Below are 27997 nucleotides of genomic sequence, written 5' to 3'. Positions count from 1 at the left end.
CCGTGTGTAGAAACTTTAAGCACTCCTCCCGAGGCTGAGCGTTTCCACGGCATCCTGAGGTCAAACATGAGACCTGCTGGTTGTAATGACTAACTGGAGGTAGTGAACGAACACGAACAGCTGACCTACATTTGATAAATCCAGTAAAGTGTCAGAAGCTTAAAGAAGGTGTTTCTGAGTGGCTGGATGTTGGGTGGATGAATATTTCAGCGCCTCCCTGCAGGTTTTAGCCCCATTGTTCAGCCCTGGCACAAAGCACCATGGGAACTCGGAGCTCGGGTTGCATGCAGGCTGAGCTCTGTTTCTCTGGATCAAAGAGGCTGTAAAAGCAGAGGAAAATGAAAACAGACAGACACTCACGGTTTCGCCTCTGTTGTGTTTGAGCTCTTTGAAGTTGAGCCTTTGTGCACCTCGGCAACAGCTTTGCTCTTCGAAGGCAGACTCACAGTCCTGCGTGTGACCCGGCTTGATCTTGTCCGGTGTCGCTCCTGAACCGGAGGAGAACTCCTTGTTGAGTCTGTGTCCGGCCCCTCCGGCTGCTCCGTGGGGGTCTGAACCTCCCCCACAGTCTGTGACAGGGAGGAGAGTGAATGTGGCAGGCTGCCACTGAGCGGAGGAGTCTCTGAGGGGGTGGGAGGGCTCTCTGGTGCTCCCTCATTCTCTGAGTCGTCCTCTGGAATTACTGTGGCAGGTACGGCCAAAAGAGGAGGCGAGTCTGCTCTAAAGCCCTCCTCCTTTTTCATTACATCCCTTTCTTTCTCCCACTCCACCTCCTCCTCTCCCAGGTGTGTCTCCACCCATATGGCTTTGTGGAACAAGACAGGAGACTCGCCTCGGGGTTTTTCCTCTCTCGTGGTTGCACTTTCTCCCGACAGGCTGCTGGTGGATATTCGAGTGCTCGTCCTGGGTCCTCCTGAGTTTTCCCTCTTCCGGTCCGGAGGCTTTCCCTCCTGTTTGAACAAAGTTATTCCTCTCAGCGCCGTGCTGTGGCCCTTCTCTCCAACCTTCACCGATGCTTTCTTTGATGCTAAGCTTATGGAGGTTAGGTTAGGAGACTTTGGGGACTCCACAGCCTTGGAAAGTGGGATCTGAAGTGACGTCAGTGTGGTCGGGCTGATGATATCATCCTCACTGCTGCTCTCTGGTCTCTTCAGTACTTTTTGTTCCAAATTCACCTGCAGCCGTTTGCTCACTTCCTCCACCACGGATTCAGCGAAGCCCACTTCTGACTTCAAACCGAGATCTGGATCTGGCTCGGTGGCAGATGCAGGGTCTCTGGAAGTCATGATTGCATCCAGCTCCTTCACGCTGCTTCTCCCGGTGCTGTTACTGTCTGCAAACGGCAAGTCCGCCTCTACTGTGACCTGCGAGGCCCTGCTGGAGGCGCTCCGGCTGGAGCTCTGGCTCACAGTGTCGCTGTGCTCAGCATTTAACCCATTTTCTGGCTCAGATTGGGCCGAACGTGGAGACAAGGGGGATGCCGGGGAGCTGTCGGTGGAGGTGCTCGAATGATTCCGGCTGCTGCTCTTCTTCCTCTTGGAGCTGAAGAAGTTGGTGAGACGGCCGAACACTGATTTCTTCTCCTCCGAACTCTAAAAAGAAAAGAGGACAGGCAGGAAAGATGAACACTGAGATGTAAGACTGCATTAAGAATGAAATGTGCACAAAAACAACCTGGTGTACTTCCTCTGAGGTTGAGCTGCATCGTGCGCTCTGCCTGTCCTGGACTCCTTGAAACACAAATACAGTCTGGGCCTAAAGTTATCCCACCACCATCACCTCATTTTTCCTTTTCATCTATTTTTATACATTTGAATCATTTTTGAAGTTCAAGGAAATCCCCTGAAAACAGATCCTGTTATATAATCAGAGCCAAGAACAAGAAAGAAGAGTCTGCAGGTTATTTGGCTCCAAGTAAAAACTGAAGCTTTAAATGTTTGTCGATCCTCGTCAGGCAAACTGAGAAGACGAGAAGGAGCGAGTGTTTGTCAGAAGCTCCAACTAATCCAAATCACTGCTGAGCAGCAGGAACTGCAACATGGCAGCCAGAGAGGAGGCGGCGACGGGGAAACATCATCAAAAACAAACAGCAGCCATTCATTGGAAATAAATGTAAAGTAACTGTCGCAGCAGGATTAACAGTAACAGACTGAGTTTGATATTTCTGCAGAAGCACTGAACAGATAATTACGCTCTGAGCTTTTGACTTTCTCTACATGATTACATGCAATTAGACTTTAAATGTATTTCTGTATTTTTTCCCTGTGAGAAGACTGATGGATGTGTTTATAAAAATCGAACAGCCGATTCTTTCATCCTGATGCTTTAATAAGTGAAAATCAGACTTGGATTCATCTCTCAGTCGAGCTGAGACGAGACGAGCCGGCTTTTCTGTAGAAATGAAAACTGGCAGGTGCCTTCATCGACATGCCTTTGAGTCACAGACGAGAATACCTGAAAGATTTTCTAGATAAATATTCTTCCTCACTTAATCAGAAATGCAAATCGTTGGAATTTACCTTCCTTTAAAAGGTGCGACTGCAATCAATAAGAGTTCTTTCAATTTCAGCTGAAAACATGTTTTATAATTTGGACAGAATATGATCCTGATACACAGACGCAGGTAAAAACAGATCTTTCATAAACTAACTGGTTTTAAGCAGCCAGTTATCCCACATGAGCTTTGAAGGTTTGCCCAAAATGTAGAAACTTTTCAGATTTGGTTGATCTTATCAGCTTCATTTACTCACAAACACATGGATGGACTGGCTGAGTGACTCTGAACAGGAGCAGCTCTCTGTGTAATGTGAGGTAAGCTGTACAGTCAGCACGGCCACACTGTGAACACAAGCTCTTATAACAGCTTATCGTTACCTCACTTTCATTTTTCACTCATACTCATGTTTAAAGCAGCATTTTGTTACATTTTAACCACCTGAGCTCCTTTACTTTGGATATTTGTTCTATTTTGAGCTTATTTACTTTGCTTATACCAAAAGTTGGGAAATACGGGAAGGTCAAACAAAAGCAGAAGCATTGTTAAAGCAAACCCTCTCTTAAAATCTTTATTCTCTCTTATTATGAAATATTTTTCACCATTTTTTGTGTAAAGAGTGAAAAGCTGAACTAAACGCAGACACCCTGCAGTGAATGACACGCAGCAGTAAAACTGAATGACTAACTAAGACACAAACACTTTCATTCCCACAGCTCACAGATTCAAACGGCTCAGAACAAACCCGGAAAACAAACATGGAATATCGGAGCAGGTGGAAGAACAGCAGAGACGTCCACAGTCCAGTTTGAAGCCCGGATGCTCATAATGCACGCACTGCAAAACTAAAGCTGGCAGTTGTCACAAAAAACAAAGAGCACATGTTAGAACAAGAAGCAGGAGCCACAGCAGCTACGCACCATCCTGACTTCCTGGAGTCCAAACTGCAGAAATCCAAGTTCTGTGTCAAAGTTAGTCCCCAAAATCACACAAAACTGCGCCGAGAACCGACGACTAATCACACCTTGTAGAAGAATTCAAACTCTTAAAGCTTCCTCCTCCTCGGGCAGAACTGACTGCCTCTACCTGAGCGTGTCACGGCTCTGAGACGTGGGCTTTGCCTCCTACATCACAGACAGTGTGTGAAAAAAAAAAACAATATTGTGAAAGCCAGCTGGAATTCTCAATCCAGTAAAAATGAGAGGGTGTGGAAGAGGCTGGCGCAGAGCAGCACACCCTTCCTCATTCTAAAGCGTGCGTGTGAATGGGACGCCTGTTATCTGCTGCCGGCTTCACGAACAAATCATTTAGGTCTGAGAGTCGTGTAGAGGAACCACACGGCTGTGACAGAGGAGCATTTCTCTGGGAGACAAACCCATTTCAACACCCTCACTCTGCTTTCCAGCATTTCCATATTTTCACTGAGCAAACAGCAGCTGAGGCCGGCTCAGGCTCAGTTTTTCCAGTTCATATCCAAACAGAAACAAACCACGGAAAACAAAGTGGAAGTGCGGCTACTTTACCTACTTTAAGGGCCTGAAATCCAGAGTGTGTCGAAACCCGGAGGGATTACTCTCCTTCCACCTTTGCCCGCCATGTATTAGTCCACCAACCGCTGCCCTTCTGTTTACCCAAAGCAGGGACAAATGTCAGGTAGGTGGGGACTGAGCTCCATATCAGTGTGAATTATGCCCCACGTCCTTATCTCTTAGACTGTAATAAAAACACGCGGGAAAGATAACGGAGATCAAAATGAAAGAGCGCAGGACGCCTGAGCTTCAGCTTTTACACACGAGCTAATTAAAGCTTCTTATAGTTAGAAATGAACTGCAATCGTTTCACACACTACATATGAAAAGCCTTATAAATATACATTATACTGTATATTAATGAAGGCATTTATTTTATATGAATCTTATGCATTTAACCCAACGTCATTTATTTACCGAGGGGTTTTATTGTTAGAAATTTTGGCATTTTATGTCCCCCATAGGTTTTGGTCCTCCCACAGACACAAATAGCACAGGAGGACGGGTTTGGCAGGTTTCTGTTTATGGGAAGTAGCTCCGGGCCAATAGGATCCAACAGGATTATATGCATGTCATTTTAAAGGAGAAGCACATTGTTACAGTAACTGTTTTTAAAAACTATGTCCACAAACAACATTCTTCATATTCTTTAAGTCTGTAATAAAATATTTGTCCGGACTGACATCAGGAAAATGATCTATGGAGGAACAAAGTCCCAAATGAACGAATGTGTCATTAAACGCAACAACACCTAATAAGTCACAATCAGAGCTGAGTAATATCTGCATTTATTTGATGATTTTAGCATTTTTGGTCTTCCACAGTAATGAACACATATCCAACTGTGTTTTTGTCACTTCCTGTTTGACTCTATACGACTTGAAAGCAGCTGAGAACATGAAGTCATCAGTTTACTGAGCGCAGAGATCAGAGGGTGTAACACCAGGTCAGATTAATGGCGTCAAGGTTAAACTCAGAGTTGCTACCTGACTTAATCACCATGGTAACTGATACTGAACACATCACTAAGTCGGGAGCAGGCTATGATCAGGATTTTAAAATTGGACTTCCACAGATTCTTTTATTTACAGCATGTTTGAAGTTTGATATAGATCATCTGGTGTGTGTGTGTGTGTGTGTGTGTGTGTGTGTGTGATGTTAGGCCGTAAACAACCTGTGCAGAAGTCTAAATGTTATTATGCTGGAAACACAGAACACACAGCAGCTCAGTCACTGTTTGTTTGGATCCATGGATCCAGTCTCACAGCTGTAAGCTTCACCTGTCACCAATAAACAGCAGCACTGAGCGCGCTCAGACATAAATTCATCCGCTTGAATGTAAATGCTTATTTTACTGCTGCGAGCACGAAATCAGCAGATTAATGATTTTCTGCAACATTCATCTCTCAGTGTTTTATTTTACCGTTTGATCTTCTCTGTTCTTTAAACGTTTTTGTGACTTTTAATCATCATCTTTTCATCATCACCATCTGCATATGTCTCTGATTGGAGTAAAGCAGCATTTTGTGCAGGACAAAGGTCACGTGACCCACAAGCGTGCATAGATCCTGAATCTGCAAGCCCGGCGTAACAGAGAACGTTAATAACCATCGTGGTATCGAGATCATCTCAGACTCGGAGGCTTTGTTGATCCAGTTTTGTGAACTTTCTTGGTTGTGTATCTCTGATGAGCTGCAAGCTTTCGGTTCAGTCCTAAATCAACATCTCTGAGAAGTTGAGAGACTCCTCGTCCTCTGAGACCACAGCGTCCATCTTTGTCGTGATGTTCATCTATCGTCCACCTGGGCCTTACACAGAGTTTCTGTCTGATTTCTCAGACTTTTTATCTGATTTAGTTCTCAGCTCAGATAAAATAATTATTGTGGGTGATTTTAACATCCATGTAGATGCTAAAAATGACAGCCTCAACATGGCATTTAATCTGTTATTAGACTCAATTGGTTTCTCTCAAAATGTAAAAGAACCCACCCACCACTTTAATCACACTCTAGATCTTGTTTTAAGATATGGCATAGAAACTGAACATTTAACAGTGTTTCCTGAAAACCCTCTCCTGTCTGATCATTTCCTGATAACATTTACATTTACAATAATTGATTACACAGCGGTGGAGAGTAGACTTTATCACAGTAGATGTCTTTCTGAAAGCGCTGTAACTAAGTTTAAGAATATAATCCACCCACTGTTATCATCTTCAATGCCCTGTACCAACACAGAGCAGAGCAGCTATCTGAACACTACTCCAACAGAGGTCGATCATCTTGTTAATAATTTCACCTCCTCACTATGTACGACTCTGGATACTGTAGCTCCTGTGAAAACTAAGGTCTCTAATCAGAAGTACCTGACTCCATGGTATAATTCTCAAACACGTACCCTAAAGCAGATGACTCGTAATCTGGAGAGGAAATGGCGTGTCACAAATTTAGAGGATCATCATTTAGCCTGGAGAAATAGTTTGCTGCTTTATAAGAAAGCCCTCCGCAAAGCCAGAACATCTTACTATTCATCACTGATTGAAGAAAATAAGAACAACCCCAGGTTTCTCTTCAGCACTGTAGCCAGGCTGACAAAAAGTCAGAGCTCTTTTGAGCCAACCATCCCTTTAACGTTAACTAGTAATGACTTCATGAACTTCTTCACAAATAAAATTTTTATCATTAGAGAAAAAATTACCAATAATCATCCCACAGATGTAATATTATCTGCAGCTACTCTTAGTACCATCGATGTTAAGTTAGACTCTTTTTCTCTAATTGATCTTTCTGAGTTAACTTCAATAATTACTTCCTCCAAACCATCAACGTTCGATACTGTCGACCATAATATCCTATTAGAGCGATTAGAACATGCTGTAGGTATTACAGGTACTGCACTGCAGTGGTTTGTATCATATCTATCTAATAGACTCCAGTTTGTGCATGTAAATGGAGAGTCCTCTTCACACACTGAGGTTAATTATGGAGTTCCACAGGGTTCAGTGCTAGGACCAATTCTGTTTACATTATACATGCTTCCCTTAGGCAGCATCATTAGAAGACATAGCATACATTTTCACTGCTATGCAGATGACACCCAGCTCTATCTGTCCATGAAGCCAGATAACACACACCAATTAGTTAAACTGCAGGAATGTCTTAAAGACATAAAGACCTGGATGGCCGCTAACTTTCTGCTTCTTAATTCAGATCAAACTGAGGTTATTGTACTCGGCCCTGAAAAGCCTAGGAATATGGTATCTAAGCAGATTCTTACTCTGGATGGCATTACCTTGGCCTCCAGTAATGCTGTGAGGAACCTTGGAGTCATTTTTGACCAGGACATGTCCTTCAACGCACATATTAAACAAATATGTAAGACTGCGTTCTTCCATTTGCGCAACATCTCTAAAATTAGAAATATCCTGTCTCAGAGTGACGCTGAAAAACTAGTTCATGCTTTTATTACTTCCAGGCTGGACGACTGTAATTCATTATTATCAGGATGTCCAAAAAACTCACTGAAAAGCCTTCAGCTAATCCAAAATGCTGCAGCAAGAGTGCTGACAGGGACTAGAAAGAGAGAGCATATTTCTCCTGTTTTGGCTTCCCTTCATTGGCTTCCTGTTAAATCCAGAATTGAATTCAAAATCCTGCTCCTCACATACAAGGTCTTAAATAATCAGGCCCCATCTTATCTTAATGACCTTGTAGTACCATATCACCCTATTAGAGCACTTCGCTCTCGCTCTGCAGGCTTACTTGTTGTTCCTAGAGTATTTAAAAGTAGAATGGGAGGGAGAGCCTTCAGTTTTCAGGCCCCTCTTCTGTGGAACCAGCTTCCAGTTTGGATTCAGGAGACAGACACTATCTCTACTTTCAAGATTAGGCTTCAAACTTTCCTTTTTGCTAAAGCATATAGTTAGGGCTGGACCAGGTGATCCTGAATCCTCCCTTAGTTATGCTGCAATAGACGTAGGCTGCCGGGGATTCCCATGATGCATTGAGTTTTTCCTTTCCAGTCACCTTTCTCACTCACTATGTGTTAATAGACCTCTCTGCATTGAATCATATCTGTTATTAACCTCTGTCTCTCTTCCACAGCATGTCTTTATCCTGTCTTCCTTCTCTCACCCCAACCGGTCGCAGCAGATGGCCCCGCCCCTCCCTGAGCCTGGTTCTGCCAGAGGTTTCTTCCTGTTAAAAGGGAGTTTTTCCTTCCTACTGTCGCCAAAGTGCTTGCTCATAGGGGGTCATATGATTGTTGGGTTTTTCTCTGTATCTATGAAGCGCCTTGAGGCGACTTATGTTGTGATTTGGCGCTATATAAATAAAATTGAATTGAATGTTTGGATGCACAGTGTTTCCACGCAGTGCCGCCTTGATGCTCTGAATAACGACCTCACTTCCTTTTCCCACTATCACAGCTGCTGACTCAGCAAATGTTCTGCAGGAAACTGGAGCTGTGTTTTTACCAAGTGAACAATGTCAGCAGGTTGAACTCGTTAGTCAGTCAAATCCAGCCGAGCGCCGTTTGCTGCTTCAATGAAGATAAAATCATAGGAAATCTGACCGCCTAACACGGCTAATGCAGCTAATCTGCTCCGGATGCACTTCTGATCCATTTCTTCCACTTCGCGCGTCTGAACTTGCCGTTTTTATGTTTCCAAAGTCTCAAACTTTCTGACGTCTTGCAGATTTTTAAATAAAACAGTGTCTAACAAAGAAGTGCTGCACAGGTAGATTTGGAGGAAATGCCCTCGCAGAGCCGTCAGTGCTGCCGTTTATTAAACCAACAGTGACGATTTATAAAGACATCTGCTCGTGTTTGAATACGATGACACGGTCAGCTGGCAGCAAACATGATGGCTCATGAAACAATGTGATCAATCAGCTGATCGAGTCACATAAACTCTGAACCATCTTCATGTTTCTGTTTATTTAAAAAGGACTATGAATAGACTTAAATTCAGTGTGTAAATATGTCAGATTTAGCCACTAATTTTCATCTAAATCACAGTTATGGACAAACAATAAAAACTAAGAACCAGGCCTCAAGAAATCAAAAACTAAATAACTGGACCAGTAAAGTAATGCAAACAGAGCTGAAGCTGAAACCACGACACATAATCTCTTCTCTGCTTTCATCTGGACCTCATGGACGAGGCGCCCGAGAAACAAACCAGAAAATCTCAAAACGGCTAAAAATAAAAATCTGAAAAAAAAAAAAAAAGCAGATTTGACAACATCTGGAGTGAAAGTGTAGAAGATCACTCTCCTGTGAGAGACGGCAGAGGTCCTAATGATCTGACTCCCAGATTTTCCATCGATCACCAGGATGTTCCACATGTTCTAACTGATGAGACAAAAAAACTAAACACTAAAACCTTCATTCCAGCTCTGAAGCATCTCTGAGCTCAAACTACACAGAGAGGATTAACTGATGATCCAAAGGAAGCAACAAGAACAAACCCCTGACCTATGAGCCGACAGCTGATCGATCAATATCACCCAGAATCCGAGTGATTGTCAGCAGCTAAGAGTTTCTGCACTCACAGAGTTCAATAAAGACGTGAAGTTAAATTCATTTTGTGTATTTGTTTAATATTGATCTGCTTCTCCTCTCAGGGTGGAATATAAGCTGCTCTGACGTTATGCACACGTAGGTATGCATCTGTAATCTCTGATGATTAACTCAGACCCACCTTGGAGTGTTTGGAGGGTGACATCGGGCTTCCCGGCGCTGCGTTCATGTCGAGGCTGATCACGGACGTCCAGTCAGACTCGGTCTGGTAGCTGAACTCTGTGGAAACGCTCATCTGGTCGGGGTCGAGGCTCCTGGTGCACAGAGGCAGGAAACAGAGGGGAGAGGATGTTATGTCACCGACCTTTGTTTCTGCTCTCATTGTGCTTGTGCGTGTGTCTGTGTTCATTAAAACACACACTTCACAACAGAAAAACACAACAACGTCCCAGGAGATGAACCACTAAGCAAAGCACATCCTCAAATCCTCCAATCTGAACCCCAAACTCAGCAGTTAGCTGAAGTAAACACAAACATGCCGCAGTGATAGAAACACCATCACGTCCTGCTGTCCTCCACCTGAAACACACAACACCACAGAAACATGAACAGCTGTGCACAGCAGCTGCACTTTCTCTCTTTCCCATTATCACTGGTAAGATTTCCAATTACTCTGAAAAATGATGGACTTTAAAAACATGAAGGATTAAAATTAATTTCCCGTCTAAAAGTCAAAGTTCTGCTTAAAACCTCACGATGACTACATCTGTCATTATAATGACAGCTCTCCTGCTAGCACACTACAGATAAAGCACCATACCAGACCAGCATGTATGCATGTTATTTAATGTCCTCAAGTGCAAACACACACCCATGCACGCGCACACACACACACATGCAAACACACGTGCTGCTTCACGTCAAAGCTGCTGTGTTGGTTTTCTTCTCACACCTCTGATTGTTTTAGAGGTTAAACAAACGAACAGGCGAGCCAGAAAAATGACACCTGACGAGGAACGCTCGCTCCCTGCATGCACGCCGCTCAGACCGAGCAATTAGAGCGCCGCAGAGGATTGTAGAGCACGTGTGAGGCATGAGGAGATGTAAGTACTTCAAGGAGGAGCGGTTTCATGCAGCGTTTACAGACTGAACGCTGCTGCAGTCGTGCAGGACGTCAGCAGGCCTCCATGTGTTGTGCTCGTCTTCATTTAGAGTTTGACTCCATCATCAGAGTGCAACACAAAGGCAGTTAAACTGTTCCTAACTGGACAGTGAGGCAGAAACCATTGTGTGCGCTCTCTTTATCCCTGCTGAGTTTTCTCTAGCTTTGCTTTTTGCTGCTGACAGCATGAGACGCTACCTGCAGCCTCTCAGGTGGAACAGGCGAGGACATCCATGGGTGTCATCATGAGGTTTGCTGTGTCTCTGAGCACAGTCTGCAGAGTGAGGAGGAGATGCCAGGAGACAGCTCATCATACGGGGGGGGACCTGGAAAGGACCTCCTCCATCAGCAGGATCATGCTGATGGAGGATGGTATGTGCTCCTTTGTGTGAGGAGGAACGGGATGAGCCTTCAGCTGCTCCCTCATGTGACTCCCAAAGTCTCGTCTAACACTTAAGTTCAGCTCCAGATCAGTGAAAGAACGTCTGGTCGACATCATCTGACCACAACAATCTTTCTGCACCTGCAGCTGTCCTGAGCTCACAACTGCTTTTTAAATTAATCTGTTCATTTCTTCACTGAATCAAACTGAGTTTGACACTGTGCTTTAGCTGCCCAAAGGTGTTACCAAGATGGCTGCTAAGTGATGAAATAAACTTCTAGAAGACAGCTGGCTTAAAGTGGGAGGAGCTTGTTTCAGACAGAGGATGTACTAAGGGGCAATACCAAAGCCCAGTATAAGATAAAGAAGGATTATTTTGAACTGTGACTCATGCAAAGCTGCTCTGGTTGAGTCCAAGTGTAAAAACATGGAGCTGGAAATGAGCAGTACAATAACGAATGACAACAACTGTTCATAAAGTTGCTACACTGCGAGGTTTCAAACACAAACAGCAGGACACGAGTGGCTGTAATACCTTCTTAACCCACAAGGAGGCAGAGTTTGACTGTTGCTTGCTGCAGGAACTCACATCAGGTAACGTGACTCAGTTTGTTGTCTGTCGGTCAGATTGTGCAGTTACCTCTGACTGTATCGTGACCTCGTCGTCATGTACAGACTCCTGTCTTTGTAAATAAAGTTAAAATGAATCGTGCAGCTGTGCAGGTGGGACTCGTCTGTGCTTCACACTCTGATCCATGTTTATTTCTTTGTGGTGTGAAACCTGATAAAACAGGCTGATAGCGCTCCTTGATAAGCGCCAGGTGATGTTACATGTGTCTGATGAAGACAATCTGTTCACTCTGATCCAAACTCCTGTTGTGAGGAGCTTTCTATTGATAAACCTTAGAAAGGTTTAAGGTAGTTGGGGGGGAAACGGATGAATCATTGAAAAACCTGCAAAAACTTTATTTCACCACAAACTGTCCAAACCAATCAGCACGTTCTTCTGCCAGGAAATATTTTCATTTTTATAAAGTTTCACTGAAAGGTCACCGACTTGTTATTTTGTGATTGGACACGTGTGAGACTGACCGGCCGGTCACCGGTCGGGCCGAGAACACTGGAAATCGTCTGATTCCGGTCCCTGGCCGATCGATCGGTGCATCACTATTAAAAATAAGAGCTGTTACAAAGATGGCTGACGAGAATAACAAACAAGGCAAAACGTCTTCTGAGTAAAATGTCCAGGTAAGACTTCACAGCCTTACTGAGATTCCTTTGAACAGTCTCGCCTCAGCCTGTCTGGGGTTTCCTCATTTTTCCTGAAATGTCTCAACATCTCATCAACAGACAAGCATCGACGTGCCGCCTCCAATCAGCCTTTTGGGAACCGAATCCTCGAGTGTGATCGTGCCGGCACATGTGGACGGAGAGAGGAAGCAGCATCTCTGCAGCCCCTCTGTGCTCGCCTCCAGCACGAGAGCTGATTTAAAACGTGGAGCGGTGGGATTTCACTCACTGGCTGTCATGTCGTCACTGCGGCAGCAGATAGATGTGCCCTGCAGTGATGCGACATGTACATACTTGGAGGTGGTTTCACCAGAACAGGAGGGTTGTTCACGGTCTCTGCACTCTGTCAGAGAAGGAAACCTTCAGGGGGAAAACAGAAGCAGGTCAAATATTTGTCCTCTCCATAAATAGATTCATATGATGAGCAAAGCTGTCATGCAGCGGCTGCATGACAGCTTTGCTAACAACACTTTGCATGTTCCTCAAACATATTTATGTATTGAGACAGTTTGATTCGTCCATGTAAAGGATCTTCGTTTTCTACAGCGTGGAAGCTCGCTCTGCAGATGTGCTCCTGTTTCTGCTGAACTTCAGTCGAATTAAACCAAAATGACTCCATAAACAAAAACAGGTCACATGACTGAGTTCAGAGACAGCTTTGTGTGTCCTGCACATTCTGCAGCCTGCTGCGAGTCCAACACCACCTCCTGCCTGTATTTCCACACAGCTGGAAAAATCTGTGAACAGATGTCAGAGAACAAAGAACCCTCACACAGAGGGGAAACTGTGAGATGTGCATCCTTACTTTAAAAAAAGTGAGTGTAACCTCTGATGCTGTTAAGGATGACTTGAGGGTGAAAATGCGTCTCCCACACTGTCAGCGATCGGCACAAACCAGCCCCGACTTGTGTGAATCTTCTCTTTGTTGCAGCAGACAAAGATCTACTGTTACTGATGTTAAAAAAACAATGTGTGCTGTTATGTTAATACACCAAGGCAACAGATGTCAGTGTGTCAGGGTTAGAATTCACAGATTTTATTAACAGCAGAAATTAAACAGCAGGCGGGTGGAGGTCGAGCGGGTGTAGAAAGGCTTCATTCTTCAAACCAGTGCTTCCCCCCCCCCCCCCCCCCCGACCCACAAGGAGGGTTTTTTAAGAGGAGTATAATTATTGACTTTCATCAGCACAGGAAATGCAAACATGCTTATTTTAAATGATTATTTTTAAAGTTTAATTACTTACAAGAACTATCTATTCTTGTTCTATAAACTTCAGGTTAAATTTTACATGCGCACAGACTCTGATGCTGTGAAAGACGCTTTTTGTAGTCAACCTCTGCAAATTTCAACTGAAACTGTCACCAGCAGGGGGCAGCGTTTCTCCAGTACATGTCTGAGATGTTTTCAGACTGCTGCTGTTTAACTCCTGATATTTACTTTTAACTTCATCTTTTTCTTGAGAGGCTCTGCTTTTCATCATTTTAAATAAAAGCTCTTCTTTTTGCTTGTTAAATAAAAGTTAGATTGGCCCACAGCACCATCTCCTGGTACAATCTGGTATTACATGGAAGTACTGCACGGACCTAGTTCAGCTTTAGTTGACGTCTCCTCAACGCACGGATGCTTTGGATATGATTTTTTAAAGGATGTTTTGATAGACTTTGTTAATCATATATAATACATTTTTTAATTATTTTTTTTGTTTAATTGAGTTAATTTAGTCGTGTTGCAATTATTCACCAAAACTTTGATACTGATGTATGTTTCATGTCTGCACCTCTTTAAAACAGCTGTATTTTAACACAAGCCATGATATTTATCTAAAAATAGTTACATTTTCTGTGTTTACTCATTAAAAATTAGTATATCATTATAAAATATTTAATAATTTTCCTTTTTAGGTTATGCTTTTCGTCACACTGACAATAAGCTGCATTTACCACATAAAAAAAAATGCTGCACTGCATTTTTAAGCTAGTTTTATGACAGAGCAAGTCAGAAGTTGTGGTTTTCTGAATTCTTCGGTGGTGTGATAAAGTTTCATCTTTTTCTGAGTTCCTTCTATGGAAAGGGGAGAAACACAAAGACGTCCGTAGACGCTTTTATTATTATGTGTTTCCTCCTTCCTTTCCAAAGTCAACATGTCAGCATTATTAGCAGCGTGTTCTCGTCGTACTGACAGTTTTTCTTCCAAAGAGGAAGTGTTCTCTGTATTTTATTCCTGTGCAGGACGGAGATGCACGGGTGAAAACAGGATTCGTTTTCCAAACATGGAACATGTCTGCACTTTAAAATGCTCGAATGCGTTCACAAACAATTGGCCTGGTTTTGCCTGCACGCCACGGCAGCAGTGGAAGCAGAGCGGCTGCAGCTTACTGGCTGCTGCAGACCCGCCCCGTGTCTGGCAAACATTCAGCCTGCAGCGGTCGTTCCAGGCACTCCCTAAACGCTCAGCCAATTTCACAAACAACAGCTGGTTTGGGTTCTCAGAGCAAAGCGCCTGTTTGTATTTCTATACAGCACTTTGGGTTCGTCTATCAGCTTTTAACATGAATTATTCTGAGCAAACAGAAGCACAGCAGAGGGCGGCTCTTTCGCCACACTTTAGCTGAGTATTCAGCTCAAAGTTTCTATTGGGCAACTTCACCCTGGAGAAAGGCTCCAGCCCAGCTCTCGTCTCCACTGTGGCCTGTATTCTTTCACTTTTTGTCCATCTTCCATCAGCAGCTCCCGGTGACTCATTAAAGCCCTCGTACAGCAAACAGAGGCTGAGTCAGCCGCTGAATCCTGTCCATCCCTTGTTTAGTTTATTCAGTAGCTGCTGCTGGTTTGATCAGTATTTCTTAACATTACAGATATTAATCTCTGCTGTGGATTCATTTTACTCTGCTAGTTTGGTGGGAGTTTGTGCATGCACATGCTTGTGTTATGTACTCAGAGTTACTGAAGCTTCGACATGCATGAAAGGCAGATTTCACCTTTTTCACAGTCAGAATTTATTCTGTGTCTGAGCTTTCGTAACGCTGCAGCAGAGCGATAAGAGAAAGGGAGGTTCCAGCTGGAACTGTTTTGGGGAAGGGCAGCCTCATCTCATGTTTGCAGTTGCTACGGACACTTTATTAGGTACACCTCTAGTATCAGTTAAAGCCCTTTTTGCCTTCAGATCTGCCCCATTTCTTCATGGCACAGATTCAACAAAGTGCTGGAAACATTCCTCGGAGATTTTGGTCCATGTTGACATGACATCATCACACAGCTGCTGCTGATTTGACAGCTGCATGGTGAGAATCTCCTGTTCCCCCACATCCCAAAGGTTCAGAGATAAGAAACCAGTTTGAGATGATGTGAGCTTTGGGACAGTGAGCATTATCCTGCTGGAAACAGCCATCAGCAGATGGTACACTGTGGTTATAAAGGGATGGACATGGTCAGCAACAACACTCAGTTAGGCTGCAGAGATTAAACTGAGCCATCATCCTCCACATCATTGCACAACCTTCAGCAACCTGAACTATTGAAACAAGGCAGGATGGATCCATCACATCATTTATATAAACTTTACCATTCAAACGTTTCTGCAGACAGAAACTCAGCACACAACATTTTTCAGACCTTCCATCGCCCAGTCTGGGTTTGTTATACCCTCAGTGGTACCCAGTGCAGTCGTCTGCTGCTGCAGCCCATAATGTTTGATGTGTTGTGCGAGTGGTTAACGAGTGGTTATCTGTTCCTGTTGCCTTCCTATCAGCTCAAAGCAGTCTGCCCATTCTCATCTGACTGCTGACGTCAACAAGGAAGGTTTTCCTCAGAACTGCTGCTCACCGAATAGGTCAAAGGTCATCTTCACCATGCCTTCATGCCTCTACGCACTGAGTTGTTGCTATGTGACTGGCTGATTAGATATTTGTGCAAACAAGTAGTTAAACAGGCGTACCTGTGTACCTGTGAGTGTATCCTGCCCTCTCAATCAAACATGACATAGATTTTGTGCATTAGTAACATATGATCTCAAATGTGCTGGAAACAGCTTCTTTTACAGTCCTGGGGCGTGCTGCACGAGAGCACGCTTCACTTAAGCCTTTGTGTTCATGAACGGGGTCACACAAGTCCAACAGCAAATGTGTCACAGGACGGAGGACGGTCATATTTACTCCAGTTTCACACAACACAAAACAGGGCAACAATGTTGTGTTTGTGCTGGAGTTACACTCAGCCAACCTGAGAGGCTTTCAACACACAGCACACACAAGCTGTGACAGAAAGAGACAAAAACACACACGGCATCATTCAGCCTCCTTAAAATAATCCATCCTCCAGAATCACACAAACAATGAATGTTTTCAGTATTCGACTAATCCAATCTCAGAGGCTAATCGCTCATGTTAACAACAATAATGGCTGCAGGTACACAAACACAGACACACGCTGAAAATAAAAGCAAAGCTTCCACTCCATCCCACATTACAAACCTAAACATCCTCCACACAATATTACATTTACACCAATAATCCTCCTGGTTTATCGAGCCATTATAACATTATCAACACCTTGAACAAAGGAGTGTGAAGCTGATGCTGGTTCACAGAAGCAGGTTGTGTTGATGGTGAAGATGCATTTCCAGATTTACCAGTTGCAGCTGTTGTTGTTCCAGTTATTATTGAAGCTGGAACTTTGGCAGCAGGCGTGTTTCCAGCTTATCAGATGACTTTGTAACAATCTGAGCTGGTTTTGTCATGTAGCAGCGCACTTTGCAACAATATGCACACAAAATCCAGTAATTTGGATTTATTTACAGTCAGACGGGCACTTCCACCTGGAATGTGCTGATTCCTAGAATCCGAAGATTTTGGAGGATGTAAACAAAAAGTGTTGCTGTAGAGGCAGAAAGTTCAGTCGCATGTTTTTAGCTTGAATCTGTTCATGTTCCATCAACAATAACAGCACGCCGAATTAGCTGCTAGCAATTCCTACATGACTGAACTTGTGGATACTAGATTACTTTGTGATTGAGTCGAGGAGCACTGCAGTATATAAATATATTTAGAAATCCCACTAGTCTCATAAGCTTCACTAGACTGATCCAGAGATGCTGTATCGAGGTGAGGGATTGTAGCATATACTCTTTAACAGGCTGCTGAGCTCAGCGAGCTGTGAAACATGGAAAATGATATTAACACAGTCTTTTCCTTCAATGGCCTCGACAGCATCATCATGCACAATCACAAGAACCTGCTCAGGTGCATTTCCTGCTTCCAAGGATATCACACTTCCACTGACTGAGTTTTAACCGAGTTATCGTTTCACAGTTTCTGGCCATCCAGCTCTAAAGCTGTGAAAACACCAACATGCTGACAGCAACAGGAAAATATTTATGGTCGGAGAACAATGGCCTCACATCTCCCTTTGATGAGAACAATTCATTCTGACTTCTTCTGTCTATCACACCTCCACCTCTTCACTTGCATTAAACCATTATCATCTGCAGCATACCAGAAAATGTTGTTTTGTTGCACACAGGCGTGGTGATGTAGTCTAATCAAAACAGCGACTGAACAGAGACATGGAGGACCCGTCCAGTATCCTTTACAAAACTGGTTTTGTGTCAGTGCTTACGCAAAATAAACAAACTTGAGCTCTTACTTTTAACCACAGATGCTCCTCCAAGGGAAAAGGCAGCGATCTGTAGTTCTGCATTCAGCTCTCAGGTTTAACACGTTTAAGACGAGCAGTCACAGTGGAAACAACCAGAAGAGCTGAAAAAGCTTAAACAGACTGAAAGCTGTCGGAACGAAAAGTGTCTACAAAGAGAAGCCAACATAGCAGTTTCTCAGGGTTGCATTCTTCTGAATGTCCAGCAGGGGGCGACTCCTGTGGTTGTGGCTCTGTTTCTTTGCTTTCTTGAAAAGTTGAGAAAAGACAGACTTTTCAAACGCCACCACAGCTGTCAGCTTTCACTCAAACACTCGAGCGCTACCGTTAACCAATCAAATCGCTTCCCGCAAACATCCAGAATGAGTGAGGTGGGCGCTCGTTTGGTTTAGCATCAAAATGCAGGAGAAGCTGATCGTTGTGGCAAGTAATCCTGTCAAAGGTGGACATCACCACCGTGAGGTTCCCCACTGGTCTCTGGGTGATCGTCTTTTCTGAAAGCCAGAATCACCAAACTTCAGGGAACGGGCTTCATGTTTTCTTTAATATGACCAGAAATGAGTGACTGAGCCCAAAACTGATCAGGAAACTATTCAGAGGTCAGAGCTGAGGGTCATTTTACCACAGACGTCTGCAGAACCACTGTGTTTGCAGCCACGCTCTTTAAATCGAACAAAACGTGCAGAGAACAAGAACATCATGCCGACCTGGACAAGAAGATGAGCCTTCATTTTCCTGACCGCACCTCAAATGTGTGATAATATTTCAGTACAGCCCCGGAAATGTAATAGTTCTCAATCTGCTGGTGAACCAATTCAGTCTTTGTAGAGCAGATTCGCTACGGCAGCTCTTTACCATCGAGGTTGGTAATAAAACGTTTCCACCTGTTGTGCAGACCAGTGGCCAAAAAGATACTCAAGCAAAGGAATTAAAGAGTCAATAAATGTGTCTCTGAGCTCTTCTTCTATCATGTAAAAACATGTAATGTGGATCAAACGGCTGTTCCTCCCTCTCAGCTGTGTCAGTTAAAATAAAGATCCTATATCCCTCATGAACAATAGAGTTTGGCAGCAGGACAAGAGACGTTTCTCAGAACCTTCTGCATTATTAGGCCAGAACAAAGGTTACAATATCCGCCTAATTGGCTCGTCAAAAAGTGGTTAAGAAGGTGGTTTTATGTCAAGACAAATCATGTTTTATGGAGCTCCTCAGAAGCCCGAACAACATGACAGAGGTGACTTTCTACGAGCAGAAACAGGACGTATTACTCAACGTTCAAAACCTGTTTCAGGCCCCACGTTTCACTGCCTGCTCCCTGCAGCGACGTCCTCGACATACGAGCTGATTCTTTTGTTTTCAGCTAACCCGAGTCATCGCCTCATCACCCTCTTCCTCCCAATCAATCTGCACTATCAGAACTGGGTCAAAGATTAGCTCAGTCAGCATGTAAGGAAGCAGAAATCAATACGTTCATTACGAAAAGACAACAACTGTAGAGATGACTGCAGAAAAATCCACGTGTCATTACATCATTTACTGATGGCTCCAATCAATACTGTCTAACATCACATATAAGTCAGTTCTACCATTGATGCTTCAGAATACAAGCAGCATTTAACCATGCAATCTAAATCAATATAAACATTTTATAATGTGAACAGATTGTTGTGCACCAGTCGCAGTGACAGAGTGTTTCCTGCTGTGTCTCGTCAGTGTTATATGAATGAACAGGTGTGGACAGGTGTGCTGCATGCATTCAGCTGCGAGCTGAAACTCAGGTCTGAGCCTCCAAATCTTGTTTTCTTTTCTGTTTTTTAACTTTTTGCACAGAATAATGACCAAATAGAAACTTTAAAAAAACGTGAGATTTAATCAGATTTTATTTATTCAACTTGTCTCATTTAAAAATGAACCCAAAATTAAGTTGGTACGATAAATGTCCAGTAACAAAACAAAAACCTATTAAAAGTTCACAGAAGGGAGAAGCCTGAAAAGGTTCAACTGTAGCCGAATACACGAGACAAAAACCTGTAAGTTACTGTACTGTAGTTTACTGTTAGTGTAAATGTGGTTTAATACAGAGCAGAAATATCAGTGTTGACAGACAGTCAATAGGAATAACAGGAATATTCTGGATATTTGGACTAGTGCTGGGCCATATCCTGCTGTTCACAGTAACACCGGTTTAATGTTGGGCAACGATAAGAAAATGAGATATTGTGATAGAATATGGGTAAAACGCACATGCGCAGTGCCTTTGTTTTCATACACACATGGCGGAAAAAGCATGGCGGCGACGGAGAATGAGAAGGGTGAAAGCGGATCGTTGAATGAAACGATGAACCAGAACTGGTTTGTAAAAATGCTGCAACTTCAGTGGTGTGGAACTGGTTTAGCTTTCGTCCGTCAGATACACAACAAAGCACTATTTTTGGTAGAGCATGCTAGCGGGCCGACGTTATTACCGTGTTGTTTGGAAAATACGGCACACATAAAATCAATCCTTTGATTTTTCTGAAAATCGAAAGTGCCCTTATAATCCCGTGTGCCTTATGTATGAACTCTGGTTGTGTTTACTGACCTCAAAACTATTTTATGTACACGGCGCTCGAAAATCTGTCAAATGTTTTAGTACGACTTTGCTAAGCTACGAAGCCGCACCGCTTGATGGATTGTCGGAGCATTACGGCTATCGTAGGCAGGACCCTCGCGGAGTGATACGTACTGTGCTTCAACATAATATTACCGTATTGTGTGTGTATAACCTCTTTTTAAGTGTTGTGGATATTATACATGGTTATGCTGAGGATATGTCGGCCAGTTTCCACTGGAAATGCCTTTTGGTTAAACTGTCAGCAACGAATTTGCATTTGCACTGTTAAATTTTTATATAACTTTAATGCACATAAAAAACAGCTGCTTGTTTAAGTGAAAATACATTGATGGGGTTTTTTGCACTAATAAAGTTGTGGAGTTGTAAAGTATTTTGTCTTGTGTCAATTACATCATCAGTTATATTGTTATTGCAAATTTTCAAATGTATATCGTGAAAACTATTTCTGTCATATCGCCCTGCTCTGTTTGGGTACAGGACTGCATATTTATTTATGAGTGATAATTTAGAGCTTTATGAACTTTTTCCCCACTTTAAGATTTGCTTCAGTCAAATTAAGTCGGAGGTAATAAAATGCAGTATAAGAAAAACATGCAAATGCTGGAGTCTGAATTATGGTACAATAATTGAAAAGGGCTGAAAATTCAACCATGTAGACGCTTTTCAGCTGGAGAGACGGTTCAAGCTTCACTCGTCTGTGACCTCTGACCTTACTAGAAAGAAAAAAAAAAGTCCCTGATTTAGCCTCTGACAGCATCGACTGATCACCTGTGAGCTCTTGATTCTTCCTCCTTTAGAGGAAATATTTTCTCATCCAAAGTGAGAATTTTAATATTCAAAGCAGATAGAAATCCCCTCTCAGCAAATATGTGATTTATTATCACTATCGATAAAACCTGAAGAGACATGACTGCAGTACATGTGATGGGAACACATCCAAAAGCCTTTCACATGATTCACTCACAACCAGCAAACTCTTCAGAAGTCTGACAGATTCGTTTCCAGGGAACCACCAACGATCATCTGCACACTGATCGAGTGCTCGCTGCGGCCTTCAGCACAGCTGCTACCACGACCGCTGTACTGCACTGACCCAATGCTGTTGTCGTCCTTGGATGAAGGACGACAACAGCATGAAACTATTTCTAACATCACTGAAGAAAAAAAGATGAGAAACTAATCAGACTTCACCCCAAACTGATTCTTTGAGGTGAGTAACCCTGCGTCCACAGCAGCGGTTTTAGTTTCTGTGTTCGCTGGGGGTGTGGCCTAACACTATCTGCTGATACAGCAATTTTGTGAAACTTAAAACTCAGAACCGAGATGTACTGACTAATCCACAAATCACGCTCTCACCTCTCTCGGGTACACCTGAGGGTTTACACATCGTAAAATCTGAGGTTCAGATGGTTTTACTACAAGTCAGAATTATAGTCTGACGTTTCTAATCTGGATTACCTTCCTCTAGAAAAAAAAACAAAAAAAAAAACACACATTACAGCCTTTAAGCTTAATCGATACCTCTGCAGGGAATCTATGGACCTACGATTTTCTCTCTTCCAGTCAGTCTGAAAAATAACAGCAAAAGAAGGAGCAGGAAGTGACAGTGAACAGACCGTGCCATGTGTAGAGAGAAAAACTAAATCCAAACTAGAAATGCAGCAAATCAACAAGAATAAGGAAACACTGACCTCAAACTTCTGATTTTCCAACTTTAAAACAAAAGATTTGGCTGCAGCGTGTTAAACTCTGAACGCAGGGACGCTCATTTGTTTAAATGAGAGAGAAAAAAATGACTTTTTGATCAAACTAAAAGACAAAATTCTCAGGAAACATTAAAATTTAGCAAACTTTAAATATTTGTGTGTTTCATAAAGTATTTAGGAATTTTAATCAGTTCTTCATCAATCGTTGTAAATGTTTCTGTAACATGTGTCATGTATGACGTTGCAAACACGCACACGAGCCTGCAGAATCAGGCTAACCTTAGCAGCAGCTCTGGTTTCTTTGCGATGTTCCAGTTTATTCTGACAAAGCCGACACACAACCACTCTTTATTTTCTTACATCACAGGTTATCTTGGCTGTTAATGTCAAATCTGCTGATGTACATCAATGAAATAACAGTAAAACACTCAGCCGAGTATTTCTGGTGCCAACGAGCAAACAAAGCAGCATTTAAAGATGTAGTCAGCTCTCCGAGCACATCCCTGCTGTGCACGAGTCATGAGGTGGTGACTCAGTCATGTTTGATAAAGATCTTTAGTCCCAGTAAATCGATCAGATTTATGAGAAGCATCTTTATCCTCAGAAACAACAACAAACATCAGAATCATCTCAGTGACGATGAATTAAACACAGAAAAAACAAACTCGTTTCCCAGAAAGATTAGTCGTCATTACAAAACTACACAAACTGATGAGTCACAAAAATTCACCTCGATCTACAAGCAGCTACGAGTGTGTGCATCGGCCTGGTTTACTTGTTAAATCCTGCACTGAGACCACAGGGCTCGCTCACGCTGGCGTCAAACCTCCACGCCCTCACATCAAGCTGTGCGCTCAGTGCGAGCGGCTCCCGCTGAAGGGCGTGACGCCTTCATCCAGTCTGCACGATCAGATCGCCTCAGGACGCTGCGAGCATGAAACTCCACACAGACAAATGTACAGAGAAGACTTTAGAGATAACTCAGCGACTGTTGATTCTGTTTATAGGCTCAGTTCTTTCTGATTCCTGATGCTTTTCCAGGATCTAGATCTCGTCTTTTTATATCTGCAAAGATAAAAGAAGGTTTATTCCTTCAAAACTGTTCTTTTATATTTAAGGAAACATCAAACTCAACTTAAACTTTGCTTTTCTGACTCCATCAGAACTCATCTGCTTTCAGTGTGTTTGGAGAGTCTTTTTCTCCCTGGTTTTCTCTGGTTTGTAGAAACGACTGAGAACATTTTCTGTCTGGCAGGTTTGAAACGCCTCCGCACGTCGAATCCATTTAGTAAGTTTTGGTTATGCTTTGTTTCAAAAAGGAGGCGTGTCCAGTTTCACAGCCAGATACGCCGATTTGTCACATCCAGAGTGACAAGACGCCAACATCGGTGATCTTCACAGTCAGTCCATCTATTGTATGGCACAGTAAACCAACATAGAACTGAAATGAACAGATCAGTTCTCACAGACACCTGGTGGAGCTTTCTGACTGAATCAGCAGGATAACTGCAGTGATGCATATCTGTCCTACAGAGGTTTCAGCATCAATGCGACATCGAAACAGAGCAGAGAAGAGGCCGGCGTGTGACTCTGGTGCTTCATGTCATCATGTCACTGCTCTGCTGCTGTCACAAAAACGCCGCCATGATGAAAGGAAGTGATAAGCTGAGATGTTTACGATTCTTAAGGACTGTGTAATCTCTCTACAGACATCGTGGTGACTGCGGCAGGTACACAGCTGCAGGTTTTAGGATAGATGCATTTTTATCCTCTGATGTAAACACGACAGAAGCAGAGGAATAACTTAGATGTGCTGTGGCTGTTTTTCCTGAATAACCTCTCCTGATTTTGGATCCTCGTGGATCCTCAAAACTCATCCCAAAACAGACATGAGACGAATGTATGAGGAGGAAACATGCAGGTCACTCGTGAATCATGTCTGCATGTGAGGATAAAATATAATCCCTGAATCAGTCCGAGAGGAAAGCCGGGTGAAGGATTGCCGTGACATCCACACCTGAAGCCTTCGTCTAAACGTGACCTGCACTCTTCACCTGTTACAGAAACAATGTGAAGCTGTCAGTGATAGATTGCCTTGCAGTGAGACCACCGTGCAGACCCTGGTATGTTTATGATGACAGATGAGACCTGTATCCGAGTGCTGATGAATTCCTGCTGGAATCTGTAACCAGAGCAGCACTTTGAAACTTTCATGTTGGTTGGAGGAAGCAGGAAGTCGCAGCCTGTTCAGAGTCAGAGAGAAACACGAGGAACTCGGAAAGCTTTAGTGTCGAGAGGAAAAATACCAAAGTCTGTCCCTCTTCTTCAGAATCCACCTGTGAGACAGGTGTGCAGGCTTCATTTAAAGGCAGGGGAATTACTTCATTATTATATCCGGGTCCAAGTACATTCAGCTCCCAAAGGCCAAAGTTTGAGTTAAAAATGATCCAGATTCTATCAGCTCTAATAAAACGATCAGTGTTTCTGTTCTCCAGATGTTAGACATGCATGGTAGAGGATTATGAGATTCGCAGGATGTTTGATAGTTTCCATGTAAAGATGATATAAACATTCAAAATGAACTAGAAAGAAAACCTGAGTCACAATAATGTGCAAAGTTGTTATCAGCCACAGAGCTATAAGCACATGAGAACAGGGCAGACAGAGGACGGGGTTGAACTTCATGTCCCTGACAACACGAGACAAACGCCGTCACATGACAGGAAGAAGACAATGAAAACAAACCAAACTTCAGCCAAGAGAACGTCTGAGAGGATCCATCATAGCACGAGGTCAGTCATTAATATGCTGCGTGGTTTGGATTATGTTTGAACCTTAATTTCACTTTAACCTCACACGGAGCCCGAGGGCCGGATGCTGCACCATACCCAGGTCTGACGAAGAGGATGGTGCTCATCTTTATCACATCAGTGTGGTTATGGAGACTGTTGGAGACAAACTGGAGCTCAGGTCTGTTAGCACAGCTGCCATGTTATTGATCAGATAATGTGGCCACGCCCCCAAGTCTTATTCCAAGTTAAACAGGTGACTTATAAAACAAATCGCCTGAGATTATCTACAGAGACAAAAACAGGCTTCGTTAACACTTCAGCTCCTGATGGTGAACAATCAGATCCTACTGATCATCCAACCAAACACTCAGCATCACGAACAGCCTGATTTAGTTTACATCATAACAACGATCAGGATGAAGCTTTATTCAGTTCGTCTCGTTACTCAGTGACTCAGTACTTTTTTAGACAATGTGGCGAGCACCATCTATATTTGGACTTCACAGGTAAACGTGTCACGCCCTGCACGGCAGGTTTTTAATGTTTTCTAATTACTGTCTCACAACAAACATGCTGCAGGTAACCTGACAATGTGCAACAACAACAACTGACTCAGAGCTCCAACCATCAGCGTGCTTAAGAGAAAAGACAGAGAACAGAAATATCCGGGTTAAATAAAGAGCTGGAAAGTCATCGTAACCACTTGAGGTCGAGTGGTTTCTCTTTGAAACTCTAATTTAACCGGGAGCAGTGACTCAGAGGGGATAACTGCTCGTAGAGCTCCTCAAGGCGAGCAAGAACTAGACCAGCAGGGTGCCACAGATTCACTACCATCCTCTCAGACAAAGGTCCGTGTTATAATAACTCCATAAACATGCATTAGGAAACGTGGCTGCTCCGTAAATGTTAGCTAATGAAGCAAAATCAGTTTTATTCCACTGAGTGCTGGAGTACAAGGGGGTCAGTACCACCCCAGGCCCACCTTGACCTGAAGAGTTTGAGTTTGAATGAGTTATTTGAGGGCACAGGTCAGTCACTCATCACGGTCCCACACAGAGAAGACCTCGTGTGTCCAGTTAACCATTAAATCTGCATATTTCTACAACACAACCTCCACCTTTCTCCTGCGGTGCCTGTTTAACTCCCTCGACATTTTTCTGGTGATGCACACAAAGCCGTGCATGACTAAACTAGCTCAGCTCAGAGCTGCTGCGTTCTGATTTCAAAAAAGCGCCAGAGGCGGTAAACAGCCACTCTGAGACGCTCACTTCAGCAGCTCCCTCGCTTCCTCAAACACAGAGCTGTAACTACCAACAGCGAGGTCCTGGGACAGTGAGGGGCCAAAGCCAGGCACGGGGGGTCTTATTTAGATTTTAGATCGATATACAGAAGATCAATATATTCAAGCATTACTTACAGTACAGGCTGCTTACCAACAGGCTGCCCTGATGCCTTGGATCACAATTAAATCTTCAAATAGATTAAATTAGTCTAAATGTGAGCAAATCTAAAAACATTAAAGAGACAGATGCCAGATAACAGACATACTTTGGCCTAATCTCCACTACGTTTGACCCAAATGTGTCCAAAGATGCAGATGTGGGACAGAGACATGTCTGTTATTTTGGAAAGCACAAACATGATCATAATATAAACACGTGAATCTGTGAAATAACGAAAAACAAAAACAAACATGGATGTGGGACAGTGCAAATCTAACCCGGGTAAGGAGCTCCCGTGTGTGCCACATGTGGGCTAAACAGAACACTGTCTGGCACTGTGACCTGCATCAGCGCGCGTTCAAAGCTGCATCACTGCGGACTGTGTGACCTCCGCTTACAGCTCAACTCTGAACGCTCAGAATAATTTCAGAGAAAGTTTCTGGCTTACTTGTAGCTGCTGAAGCTCTCCAGCTCATCGGTGTCAGGGAAGAACACCTCTCCTCCTCCTCCTCCTCGGTCTTTGTCTTTGGATTTCTTCCGTTTCAGCTTGAACGGCAGCAGCCGCCGTTTCTTCTTTTCTTTCGGGGAATTGAGTGAAGAGTCCCCGGGTAGAGTCGGGTTGTCTCCCGGGCTGAGAGAGCCGGGGCTCCAGGGTAGCCCCCCCGGGATGTCCGCGGGGTTGGTCCCTGCACCCACTACATCTTTGAGGGACCCCGACCTCTTCAGCTCCTTCTTCTCCTTCTCCGGTGATTTGAGGCTGAATAGTTTCCGGACTTTGAGCGTGCTGGACTTACTCATGGTGTCCGCTGTGTGAGCAGGAGCACAGCTGCTCGCTGCAGGAGCACTCAGGCACTGACTCTCCGGGCGAACCTGCAGAGCGGGTTACCGCGAGCGCACGGACGTGCCCACACCGGGTGCGCGCAATCAGGTAGAAGAAAGGTGAACCAATAAGAGATCCCCAAAAGGAAAACACAAGACTGCACCTCAGACTTTAACAGTTCAAATAAAATCATATTTTATTGTTATTCTCTCTCTGCGCGCCTATCATAGACTGTATATAAAAGATGGAAGTAGGCACCATCACCAACTGTAATTTTTATATGTTTGAAACTTTACAATAAAGTTGAACTTTAAACAGATGACTTTAAAAAAATAAACAAACATGTGTCATAAAGGTAGAAATTATCTACAGAGACCAAATCAGGTTTTTCTTTTTTAAATCAGACTGAACGTGTTTCTTTCTGCTGTGAAGTTTAAACTGTGGGACTGACTCACTGCTGGAGCCTCCGGTGGATGCTACAGGAAGTGCAACTTTTAATGCTAATTAAAAAATATGAAAGTTTGTTGTTCCAATCAGCTTCCACCTTGGCAGGCCTTCAGCTGGCGCCAGTGGGATAGCTGCATGAGTGAAGA

At 43.5% G+C, this 27997-nt stretch overlaps 1 protein-coding gene across 3 annotated transcripts in view; it reads right to left on the bottom strand.

Annotated features, from left to right (window-relative positions):
• The window catches only part of crybg1 (crystallin beta-gamma domain containing 1), a 45753-nt gene extending 18300 nt beyond the window's left edge, over positions 1-27453 (bottom strand). For 2 of the 3 annotated variants that reach the window (XM_076877495.1, XM_076877496.1), the window contains exons 1-3: positions 27033-27453; positions 9728-9860; positions 361-1592 (exon numbers count right to left, since the gene is read on the bottom strand). In XM_076877495.1, the coding sequence (XP_076733610.1) occupies positions 361-1592; positions 9728-9860; positions 27033-27382 (1715 nt within the window). In that variant the 5' untranslated portion in view covers positions 27383-27453. The remainder of the gene's footprint in view (positions 1-360; positions 1593-9727; positions 9861-27032) is intronic. The other variant, XM_076877497.1, reaches the window with a different exon arrangement.
• Positions 27454-27997: the final 544 nt, after the last annotated feature.

Source organism: Maylandia zebra, linkage group LG19 (genome assembly GCF_041146795.1).
Source record: "Maylandia zebra isolate NMK-2024a linkage group LG19, Mzebra_GT3a, whole genome shotgun sequence".
NCBI lineage: Eukaryota > Metazoa > Chordata > Actinopteri > Cichliformes > Cichlidae > Maylandia > Maylandia zebra.
This window is presented reverse-complemented; position numbering and strand designations above follow the sequence as displayed.